At 38.8% G+C, this 12718-nt stretch overlaps 1 protein-coding gene across 1 annotated transcript in view; it reads left to right on the forward strand.

The window, feature by feature from the left end:
* The first annotated feature begins 1601 nt into the window (after window positions 1–1601).
* The window catches only part of LOC106552653 (histidine--tRNA ligase, cytoplasmic), a 53253-nt gene continuing 42136 nt past the window's right edge, over window positions 1602–12718 (forward strand). The window contains exons 1-3 of the mRNA XM_087721847.1: window positions 1602–1878; window positions 5252–5341; window positions 8564–8683. Coding sequence (XP_087577973.1) covers window positions 1801–1878; window positions 5252–5341; window positions 8564–8683 — 288 coding nt within the window. The 5' untranslated portion in view covers window positions 1602–1800. The remainder of the gene's footprint in view (window positions 1879–5251; window positions 5342–8563; window positions 8684–12718) is intronic.

A 12718-nucleotide genomic window follows, 5' to 3' on the forward strand; every position in this document is an offset into this window, starting at 1 on the left:
TTTCTTTTCACATCCAGAGAAATATTCTACCTTTTCAATATTTCCTAGGATATTTCATTTTTCTGGGAGAGGGCTGGATGATAACTTCCCACACTCCATAGATAAGGTAGACAGAGACAGGAGTTTGAACAAAAGAACGCTTTAAAGAGCATGTTGGTAATGAATCTTTTTCTTTGATTGGATAACCTTTGTTTCTATCTGTCTAAAATGTATATAATACTCTGAGCTACTCTTCCAGGGTGTGGCTACTCATTACATTTGTTTGTATGTTTTGGATTTAGTTTGTCACCCAGCTTTTACTAAGGCCATAAATAAAAGCTGCTTTTCTTTGCAAGCCTCGTCTCGAGTCTCACTCTCTTTGGCATTTCAGTGGTTCAGGGAAACTGCTGGAACCTTACAGTAGGTATGAAGCTGTGGGTATGAACTTCTCCTGTATCACCATCATCACAAGAGAGGTTGCAGGCGGTACGCCCCCGGTGCCGTTCCGGTATGGTGCTCCGGAGGGCCCTCCCTCCCTCGTTCCTTACCTGTATTTGAAGGAAACGGGCCATCTGCGCACACATATGCAGCATATGGCACCTGTGAGACGCTCCGCTGGGCAGCTGGGGCATTGCGGAGCATCGCAGGAGGTAAGGACGCATGCGCGTGCTGCGCATGTGTGCACAAGTTCATGTGGTGGCCGCTGAGCTCCGTTGCACCGTACCGGTTGTTACAGGATCCAGAACCCACCACTGCAAGGGAGCCACGATATTTAGAATTGTATTAAAATATATTTTTTAATCTGCCTCAATAGTGTGAGCCCTAGTCACTATTTACATATGTATATTCTAGACTATTTCCTTTTAATAATATAGTAGAGCAGATATAGTAAGGTTAAGGAAGACCAAATTATTTTGCAATTTTTGTTGAGGTTAAAAAAATGAAATGGGTATTTTAAATTGATCCTAATAGTTTCTTAAAAATACAGAGAAAACTGCTAAATTTTGGTAGGGAGATCTCAAAGATGAGATAGTTTGGGGGTTGCTGCAGCCCATCTCGGCCTTTGTGCAATCCTCCTTATTCCTAGCTTATGGTGGCTTCATATGAAGTTCTGACACCAGACAAGTAACTGCTTACCAAACGGCCTTTCTGTAGAATTAGCCATTACCTGGTTTCATAGATTACACTAAACCTTGTTTGCCTGAAATAATCGCAACTGCATGAGATCATACAACACAATCTAAAGCCAATAGACTATATTATGACACAGTGTAATTAAATGACTTACGAAAATGTGCAAGTACAGTTCCTGCACTTTTCTTCTATAAATGTGTTTTAAGATTAACGTATGGTTTCCTGACGTCAAAGGATCTTATTTCTGAACAGAGATTAACAGGACCGCAACTTCTAAAACAAAGAAAGAAAACGGAATTACTAGGAGCAGGTCTCCAACCTTGGCAACTTTAAGACCTGTGGACTTCAACTCCCAGAGTTCCTCAGCCAGCTGGCTGAGGAACTCTGGGAGTTGAAGTCCACAAGTCTTAAAGTTGCCAAGGAAAGGGGAATAAAGTTTAGAACGTCACTTCCTCTCTTCGCTATTTTCTCTTGCATCATCCAGCTCCCATTCGTCCAATTTCGCCCGCTGCACACTGAGTTGGGCAGTGTGGGCAGATTCAGCTGCCGCAACATAAAGCAGTACGCATGCGTAGGAGAGCAAGAGAGTAAATTCATTCTGCGGGTGAGGAAGCGGGCAGAGTGGCTGGTGGCTCTCACATTTCTCTCCTTTTTTAATTTTTACCGTCGGCGAGGAGGGTCATCATCATGGCTGAGGAAGAGGCGCTGAGGAAGCAGGCGGATACGGTGCGGCGCCTTAAGCAGGAGAAGGCTAGCCCGGAAGAGGTAAGAGGATGAACGCGACTACTTCATGGACAATCTTTTTCCATATTCCAGATTTCGGAGGTCCGTAATTTTCATAAAGTGGAGGAGAGAGACACTCCAACTGACCTGTACTTGCTCTATATCCATAACATAGGGTGCCACAGATCACCCTTTCTAATGCGTAGATTGGGCTGGTGAGACAGCTTTCATAATTATTACTGGGCAAGAGTCTTGCTGTTTGGGAGTTTCTGCATTGGTTCTTGATACAGTATATTGAAAGTGCACAATGCAGCGGCAAATAATTTGTAAAACCACGGTGAGAATGTAGATGAGTCATGTACCGCTTTGTAAAGCCTTAGTAAGGCCACACCTGGAATACTGCATCCAGTTTTGGTCACCACATTACAAAAAAGATGTTGAGACTTTGGGAAAAGTGCAAAGAAGAGCAACTAAGATGATTAAAGGTCTTGGAGACTAAAACATATGAAGAACGATTGCAGGATTTGAGTTTGGCTAGTCTAGACAAAAGAAGATCTAGGGTGACTTGATAGCAGCGTTCCAGTATTCCAGAGGCTGTCACAAAGAGGAGGGGGTCAACTTTTATACCAAAGCACCTGTAGGCAGGACAAGAAATAATGGATGGGAACTAATCAAGGAGAAAAGCAACCTGGAACTTAGAAGAAACTTCCTAATAGTGAGGACAATTAACCAGTGGAGCAGTTTGCCATCAGGAGTTGGAGGTTTTTAAGAAGGGATTGGACAGTCAGTCACTTGTCTGAAATGATTATATGGTCTCCTGCTTGAGCAGGGGGTTGGACTAGAAGACCTCCAAGATCCCTTCCAGCTCTATTCTGATTGATTGCGTACTGTACAGGTGAAAGAAAACGCAGTCAGTACAAGTCTCAAGTTGACATAACATTTGAGCATAGACATTATAGCAAATATTTGGGCTACTCTGTCTTTCAAAATAAACTACAGCAAAGTGACAACATATTTTGTCAAAAATCAAGCAGCATAGAGTTGAACTGGACATCTCAGGAAATCCCAGAGTAGGTTGGGAAGCCTTAAAACCAGAAGGCAACATGGTCATGTGGTTGCCAAGAAAATTACATGGAGGTTTTTGTATACTCAGGAGGACCTGAGGTTGACTGAAGAGACCTTTATAATGATAAGCACTGGCCCTGGAAGTCTGCCATTACACTGTCCAATTGAAACTTTTTCCTCACCTCTATTTACCTTTCTCATTCTTTGCTCATTAAATATAGGTAGTCCTCAAAATCAGTGTTTTTCAACCACTGTGCCGCGGCACACTAGTGTGCCATGACATAGTGTAAGGTGTGCCGTGGGAAAATTACTTTATATATAGTCAATATAGGCACAGAGTTAATTTTTTTTAACATTTTCTAATGGTGGTGTGCCTCGTGATTTTTTTCATGAAAAAAGTGTGCCTTTGCACAAAAAAGGTTGAAAAACACTGCTCAAAATCACAAAGGAAGCCATGTAACAAGCTCTTGTTACATGTATGTAGTTCTTCAGTGATTTTAATTTTGCATACCTCAATATGGTGTAAAATTGATACCAAATCTTTACAAAGCTAGTTTAGTATATCTAAAAAGCAAAATAAATAAACAGGTTTTCAAAAATGTAAATGAAATGTTATACTGTAAGACGTATGCTTACTGTATTTTCGGAGTAGAAGACGCACCAAGATTTTGAAGAGGCAATTTTTTTTAAAGTAGGTAGGTAGATAGAGGGATAGAGAGGGAGAGAAAGAGAGAGAAATACAGTAGGTAGGGAGGGAGAGAAAGCAGGTAGGTAGGTAGGTAGGTAGATAAAGGAATAGAGAGAGAAATAGAGAAATACAGTAGGTAGGGACAGAGAGTGTAGTTAGGGAGGGAGGGAGGGAGAGGGATAGAGAGAGAGAAATAGAAAGAAATAGAGAAATGCAGGATAGATAGGGAGAGAAAGGGAGTAGGTAGGTTGGTAGGTAGAGGGATAGAGAGAGAGAAATACAGTAGGTAGGGAGGTAGGTAGATAAAGGAATAGAGAGAGAAATAGAGAAATACAGTAGGTAGGGACAGAGAGTGTAGTTAGGGAGGGAGGGAGGGAGAGGGATAGAGAGAGAGAAATAGAAAGAAATAGAGAAATGCAGGATAGATAGGGAGAGAAAGGGAGTAGGTAGGTTGGTAGGTAGAGGGATAGAGAGAGAGAAATACAGTAGGTAGGGAGAGAGAGTGCAGGTAGAGAGAGAGAGAGAAATACAGTAGGTAGGGAGAGAGAGTGCAGGTAGAGAGAGAGAGAGAAATACAGTAGGTAGGGAGAGAGAGTGTAGGTAGAGAGAGAGAGAGAGAAATACAGTAGATAGGGAGAGAGAGTAGGTAGGTAGGTAGATAGATAAAGGGAGAGAGAGAAATACACTAGGTAAGTAGGGAGAGAGAGTGTGTGTGTGTAGGTAGGTAGGAAGGTAGATGAATAGAGAGAGAGAAATAGAGAGAGAAATACAGTAGATAGGTAGGTGTTTCTGCTGGCACAGCACTTGATCAATGTAATTCTCATCAATCAGTTAAAGAGCTTTCCAAAAGGAAAAAAAAAGTTTTTGCACTCTGCAAACCTCCCAAAAATGGCCCGTTTTCCCCCCCACAAAAAAGGCATGAATAGCCCGGGGGGGGGGGACTTGCAGAGTGCTGGGGGGGGGGGCTAAAAACAAGCAAAAGACAATCCGTTTTTTGTGAAACCAGGCCTGTTTTTTGTGAAAAAAATTGCATGCATAGCCTTATGGAAGTTTATAGAGTGGAGCTGGGAGGGGGAAAAATGGACCATTTTTTGCTCATTTCTGCTCTCCCCAGCCCCCAGGAGCTCTCTGAAAGCCTCCATAAAAGTATGCATGGCCATTTTGGTGAAGGAGCGGGGCTTCGGGGGACAATAAATGCTATATTCGGTGTACAAGACACACCCAGATTTTCAGCCTCTTTTTTGGGGGGAAAAAGGTGCGCCTTATACTCTGAAAAATACGGCATATGTTGTTGGGAAAGAAAGAAACAGCACCAGTATATAGTCTTTACTGGGGAGAATATTGTCCATATAGTATATATGTTTGTTTTTCTTGGTGTAATATTGGGTATTTCTATATCACCCCTAGTTAAAAGTAAACATTTCCTATTATACTAGCTTTCTAGGAAATTTTTGGTTTTTTTAGCACTTACATATTTAAGTAATTTTCTTAGAAGTTTAAAGAGGGAAGAAGTGATGGCTGTGTTCAGCCATGAAAAAAAAAGTTAAATGTGCAGTAAGACAATATAAAAAAAAGATACTTGAATACAATAAAGGAAAAAGTTGTGCATTGTAACAATTAATATATACATAATTTACAGTGATTAAAAATAATATATTTCAGATTACAAAGCAAGTGTCAAAGCTGCTAGAGATGAAGTCAGCAATGCATCCTGAAGAAGGCAAGCATAAATTTGTTTTGAAGACACCTAAGGTAAACTCTTCAACTTTTCCTCTTTTTCCAAAACATTGCTTTTTGTGTAACACTTAACATTTACAGGTAGTCTTTTACATTTGTTTAATCCCTGATCAAAGTTACAATAGCACTTATAACCGTTTTTACAGTTATGACCATTGCGGCATCCCCATGGTTTCATGATCAAAATTTGGACACTTGGCAACTAACATGTATTTATGACAGTATGTCTCAGAGTCATATGATCATCATTTGTAACTTTCCCAGCTGGCTTCCATCAGGCAAAGTAATAGGGGAAGCCAGATTTGCTTAATAACTGAACAATTCACTTAACTGCAGTGATTTATTTGACAACTGTGGCAAGAAAGTCATAAAATGGGGCACAACTCAGTTAACAACTGTCGTGCTTGGTAACAGAAATTTTGGTTTCATTGTGGTCATAAGGACTACCTGTATTCAGTTTTATGCTACCAAAAAGACTTTTTGGGAATTTGATGATTCTTCATTATGGTCTCTGTGCCACACATGTACTAGATTTTCATCTGTATAAGCCCCAGCTTTAGAATCTACTGCAGCTATGATAGATTTTTTTTTAATGAAGAAATTTATCTTTAGTATACACATTTCTGGGTGCAATACTTGCCCAGTTTCCTTTTAACCTCTAACACTGGAAAGACTTTGAAGCAAGTTTTCTATCTTTGTACTTTTGTAAGCTAAATAAAGTGTTCAGTAAGCAAAATACTTAGCAAAAGTTGTACAGGATAGTCCTTGACATATGACCTTGACTTGGGACTGGAATTTTGGTCACTAAGCAGTGCTGTCATTAAGTAAGTCATGTGGCTGGATCCATTTTTACAATCATTTTATCACAGTCCTTAAGGGAGATACAAAATGATATAATTTTATAAAATAAAACAAAAATATTTTGCTAAGATATACAGTTCTATAGACACTTCAAAATAATGGATCTGTGGTCGACAGGCAGTTCTCCAGCTGGACAGACGTGGGGTGTGTGGGCTCCTAAGAGTCTCACATGAGCCCTGTCTGACAAACCATCTCCGAGATTCTTTTGAATCAGAACCCTCACTGGAGGTGGGGGGCGAAGAAGGGCAGCGTCTCATCGGACCCTGAAGGAAGCAATAGATCCCTCATGGGTTAGAGATTTGCCTATGAATTCGAGTTGGAGCGGCAGCCATCAACATGGCTGAAAAGATGCTGGCTTTTTGTCAAGGGCCGGGTAAGGAAATTTATCTAACCCACAACTATAAATTAAAAATGGAAAAGGCAAAGAAATTTTGAGAACATAAGTCATATTGATGGTCAGATCCAAAAGAAAAGGAAGAAAGGAAGGTGGAGGGTTGTAACACCAGCCCCCCCCCCCCCAGAAGCTCTTTGTTTGAAACGCTTTCAGACAAAAGGATAAAAAGCAGACAAGTGACAAACCCACGCAATTATAAATCTGGTTTTGGATCCCGAAGTTTACTTTTACTTTGTTAGAATTCCTCCCAGCAAATATAAACAAGAAAAAAGCATGTCTTCTTTCTGATAATGGATAACTTAACCTTGCCTGTGTGGGAAGTTTTAATCAACCAACTGCCATAAATTAGAAGGCGGCAAAAAAAACTCTTGGCTGATTACAAACTTGCTACAAGTGATTTATTTTGAGCAGTTATTAAAGGAAAGACTAAAACATCACACTCAACTGGGAAATATGAAAGTTTCTTTTTTTCTTCTCTCTCTTCTTTTTTTTCTCTTTTCTGCAAAATATTAAGATGGTGTCAGCTTCTCTTCCAGTTTCAAATTACTTGGATTTACTAAATTTAAAGCGGACCAGAATTTTTGAAATAAGACTTGCATAACTAACTGCAATCTTGGAACTGGATAGCGGTGAAGAACAAAAGACTAAAATGGCTCCAATTGCGTTTCTCCGTAGCAGTTGAAGTAGATAAACTTAAGGTGGATTAGAACTCTGAAACAAGAACAAGTATAACTAACTATAACTTTGGAACTGGACCATGGAAAACTGGGAATTAGAAGAACTACGTGAAATTATAAAAAATGTGCATAAATCATTAAAATCAAGCCTAAATGGAATTCTGAACCCAGGGAAGCGGAGATCTAAAGAAGAACTCAGAGAAGAAGAAGGGGGGCAAGGCAACAAAGGGGGAGAAACAGAGGGAAATAAAAAGCAGACAAAAAACTCCATCAGCCTGGGCAGCGGTATAGGGAAAACAGTAAAAAGAGGAGGTGTCCCAACAAAAGGGAATAAAAACAGACAAAAGTGGTTTTGAAGGTTGTTAGTGGTATAAGGAAAATTGAACTAGGAGACTGCCCCAACAAAGAGAAAAATAAAATATGTTTGTGGGAGTGGCTGGGGGAAAATTGATGGGAGTGGAGGTGTTAAAATAAAGAAAAAGGAGAAGATAGGAATAGAGAAGTGGGACAAAAGACTTTTTGTCTAGGAAAATTTTTTAAAGATTTTTACTAGGAAAAATCAGATACCTAGATATGGGAAAATATAAAGCAAGATGAAGGTTTTATTCCTAAATATGATAATAAAATGGAGTTGCTAACATAATAATGGAAAGATACAGTCATATAAAAAGATTTCTACATTTTGCTGGTGTTTTATAACTGAATGTATCTGTTTATAAGCTTTGTAGTTCTTAAAAAAACAGGCTTGACTGTCATGCCAGATGCATTTTCTTCCCCATTTAAGTTATGATCTGAAAACTTCAGGCTCAGGTGAGTGATATAAGACTCTATTGCACACTATCTAAAATCTATAAAATAGGATGTGGTTATGACACTGTCTAATTTGTCATAAGTGGAATCTTCTTTATTGTCAGCATTATCAGCATCCTCTTACCACCACCAAGGCTGTACTGTTGTGTTTTGTTTTGTTTTTTTGTATCTAGCATATGTGCTAAAGTGGAGGACTTTCCTTTTAATAGTAAAGGCTTTTCCTGTATAAAAAACTATGGTGCCCTGGATTGCATGCAATTGTTTAAAATTGGATAAGAAGGCCATAGTAATTCTCCCATAGGTTTCAACACAATGGAGGTTGGCTTTAAGGAGTGCTTCCTCTTTTTTCCCTTTGATTTTTCATAAGCAAAAGGAAGACATTGGACAGTTTCTACTTAGATATAGTTTCTCCTTTCTTGTTGCTACTCACCAATAAAATCTCACCATTCAGTATTCAGTTTTGGTTTTCTTCCAACGTTTCATTTTTGCTTTCAGGGTACTCGGGATTATAATCCCAAACAGATGGCTATCAGAGAAAAAGTCTTCAATATCATTACTCAATGCTTCAAACGTCATGGAGCTGAGACAATAGATACTCCAGTATTTGAATTAAAGGTAAGATGGCATAAGTTAGAGATGGTACCAGTTCAGAACAGAAGTATATTTTCTTATTTAATGAATAACCTTCAAATCTATGACTTTCAAATAAGTGAGGGAAAATTAAATAAAAATAAAAATATTCTAAGAAGTAATTCCTCCACTGAATTTTACATCCTGAACTGGCTCCATAGTTAACTTTCCCAGTTTTTGGCAAATCTCTGTGTTCTTCCTAATTATTATTTTTTCTTAAAGAGGGGGCAACAGGCAGAAGAACAGAAGCTTCTTGGGAAAGACAGAGAGAGATGAGGGAGAGGAGCCTGTGCAGAAAGAACATATTTTTGGAGTATAAGACGCACCTTTTTCCCTCAAAAAAGAAGCTGAAAATCTGGGTGCGTCTTATACATTGAATACAGCACTTTTTGCCTCCCAAAGCCCCGCCCCCTTCACCAAAATGGCTGCGCATACCCTTATGGAGGCTTTCAGAGAGCTGGAGGCTGGGGAGGGCAGAAATGAGCAAAAACTGGGCCGTTTTTTGCTCAATTTTGCCCCCCACCCCTCAGGAGCACTCTGCAAGCCCCCTAAAGGCTATTCATGCCTTTTTAAAAAGAAAAATGGGCCGTTTTTGGGAGGTTTGCAGAGTGCAAAAACTTTTTTTTCCCCTTCCGGAAAGCTCTTTAACTGATTGATGAGAATTACATTGATCAAGTGTTGTGTCAGCAGAAACAAAGTCTTAGGTGCTGCAAATTGTCAGCGATTTCCTTCTTCGCCACATGGATAAATACACCTGGAAACATCTATCTACCTACCTACTCTCTCTCTCTCCCTCCCTATCTACTATCTATCTCCCCCCCCTCTCTCTCTCTCTCCATCCCTCCATATATACATACCTACCTACACTCACTCTCTCCCTCCCTCCCTATCTATTGTATTTCTCTCTCTTTCTATCCCTCTACCTACCTACCTACTTTTTTTTAAATTTGCCTCTTCAAAACCTTGGCGCATCTTATACTTTGGTGCGTCTTATACTCTGAAAAATACGGTAATGATGGAGCATAGGAGCACCCTAAGTGAGAGTGAGATGCATGATTATCAGAGGGATGATTCCAATAGTTTAAAATTTATTTCAACCAGCATCCCTTCTGGGATACTTTATTCAAAATCCTAAAGGTTTTCGGTGTCCATTAAAGTTACAGATTCCTGCTATGACTGTTTTTCTTGGATCTCAATGCTACTCATTTCTAGTTATGAATATGCTGCCCATGCAGTGTTAATTATTTTACATTTAAGTAGTTTTAATTCAAATCCTTTTTAAAGTAAGAATTTATAGAATCACTAATGTATAGGAGATTTCCTCTCCAGAGAAACCTATGTATTAAGAACCCATCCTATGTCCTCAAATTACACTTAAATATAAATAATAATCAGCATTGTACTAGGGCTAAAACCTACAACTAAAAGTTAGAAAAAGCTAAGAAAAAATCAAATAAAATTAACTATATGAAGTCAGCTGACCCCATTTATTTTCAGTTACTATATTAATGCAATGATAGATGCCTTCATGCAAAGAAGAGTTTCATATACAGTACTCATAATCATTGCAGACTAGTAGACCTTTATTGCTTTATGCAGATGATGCAGTCATGGCATTGCAAACACCAGTGAGTCTTGGAAGAACCAGGGAGCACTAATCCACCTCTGTAGGGAAAGTCATTACAAATAAGTATGAAAAAGGTCTTGTGATTTACATAAAGGTACAAAATACATAAAGGAATTTGTCCCATGTTTTAAAAACTTGTGATTTCTGCTATATTATTCAGGGAAGTGACATACCCATATTTCTGTGATCACTCTGAATATTTGGAAGAGTTCAGCAGTTATCCAGTCTTTTTTTCTAGAGAAGCCCAATATGTACCACCCGTGACCCGTCAAAACCGCGGTCCACAAAAGCGCGCTCGACGAAAGCGCGCATTTGACGTCATCACAGTGCGACGGAAAAAATTAAAAATTGAAATAAAAATAAAATTAAAGCAAGCCGATTCACATAAAGGTAAGGGTTAGGGTTAGGGTTAGGGTTAGGTTAAGGGTTAGGGTTAGGTTTAGAGCGTTAGGGTTACGTTTAGCGTTAGGTTAAGGGTTAGCGTTAGGTTTAGCGTTAGGTTAAGGCTTAGGTTTAGGGTTAGATTTAGGGTTAGGTTTAGGGGGGTTAGGGTAAGGTTTTCGCTTTATTTTTGCATTTATCGATCACAGCGCGATGTTTTCATCGAGCGCGCTTTTGTCTTCCGCGGTTTTGTGGTGGAACCGTACCACCTGCTTTGACGCTTTTGAAGCCAAGATTCAGATATTGGTATCTGAACATTTTTAGCCTCATGGTACATCTTTACAACTTAGCTTAAATGAGAACTCTAGACAAGAAAGCAACATGTGTGGAACATAATGAGGGAATAGGTGACCATTTGACTGTTAATACTGTTGACTATTACATTGGGAGTGAAATTGGCAAAATAAAAAAAATTAACATTGAAAAAATATAATAGCTGTACTGATTATATTGAAGCTTAAAAATCATATAGGCCCAAGACTGAACAGAGAATTGCTCAACTCCAGAATATAGGGACACAAATTAATCTTTGAACGGACTCGAATCCTAACATTGGCCCTAAATGGATAAATAATATCTACTTGGTGAAACTTTAATAGTTTTTTTCCCCCTTGGATTTCTTTTCAACACCACCTCATATGGATCCTTCCTTATCAAGTCAGTTTGCAACAGTTATTGAGTATCTGTTATTGGGCTTTTATACTTTGTTTGAGTCACATTGCCCTCACTGGACCAGGAATTTGTTTTTGATGTGATCTCACTTGAATCCTCACCTTTCTCATCACTACTTAGGATTTAACTTCCTGAGATAATCCAATCCTTCAATTCCTATTTCATCTATGAGTTATTTACATTCCCTCAGTATCATAGTTGTGTCTATTCATGAATCCTGAAGACTCGTCTGTTCTTGGATTAAACAATTTCTCATCTGATTTAATCTGTCTGAACAGAATGCACTAAGTAAAGTTTTATAGGATGAAAAGATTTCATGTTTTCAATTGGAATTTGCTGGAAATCTGAGTAGAAAATTAGACTTTCCTGATAGACTGCTACTATACAGATGTGTCTGATTTCAGGATCAATATAAATAAGGTTTGAAAGATGTTTCTATCTAATCGTTTTCTTTAAAGGCTAGATTTGAAAACTCCAAAGGAAGTTGATTTTCCGAACATATAGCAACAGTTAAGCTTCTTAATAACATTTTTTTAACTATTCCTAGCAATATTCTGATCATTAAATGTTATCACAGCCTGATTCCATCAAAATATAAATATCCTGCAGAGACAGTGTAGAATGCACCAGAGATCACATCACTTACAATGTATAAATGATGAATTATGTGTTCATGCTTAGCTAAAAAATCCTCTAGGTTTGGGAACATTATGAGTAATTTACGTTGAGCAATACTAAATTCCAATTGGTTCTTTTGTGATTCTCTGGCTGTAACTGTCTTTTATAAGCTATAGGACCTGTCTGATTCTATCATTTAAGCCAGTAGTAGCTCATTCACCATCCACTTTCAAACTCTCACTTCAATTCTCAGCATTCCAGTCTCAGTAATTAGGTAGACATCTAGAGACAGCAAAAATGAATCTCAGGAATAGTGTTAACATTATTTGTGGCATTCTTCTTTTGGACACCATATACATTTTGCTTGCTATTTTCCTTTAGGGAAGAAGAATATCAGTGAGGATTTTAACACTGTTTGGCTAATATATTCATAATACGTTTTCCAAATTCCTATAAATGAAAGGGTGGCATGGTGGCTCAGCACTTAAGATGCTGGACTTGTCGGCTGGAAATCCGGCAGCCCAGGCTTGAGACCTGAGCTCCATGCGATGGGGTGAGTTCCCATCCTGCATGGACTTGTTTGATTCTATTTCCCTCAATGACCATAGTTTCAGAGTGGGTTTTTGTTTTGTTTTTTGTCAAATACTGTACTAAAACTTTCA

Source organism: Thamnophis sirtalis, unplaced genomic scaffold, assembly GCF_051295495.1.
Source record: "Thamnophis sirtalis isolate CommonGarterSnake01/CBP01778 unplaced genomic scaffold, rThaSir2_p1.2 scaffold_8, whole genome shotgun sequence".
Classification (NCBI taxonomy): Eukaryota; Metazoa; Chordata; class Lepidosauria; order Squamata; family Natricidae; genus Thamnophis; species Thamnophis sirtalis.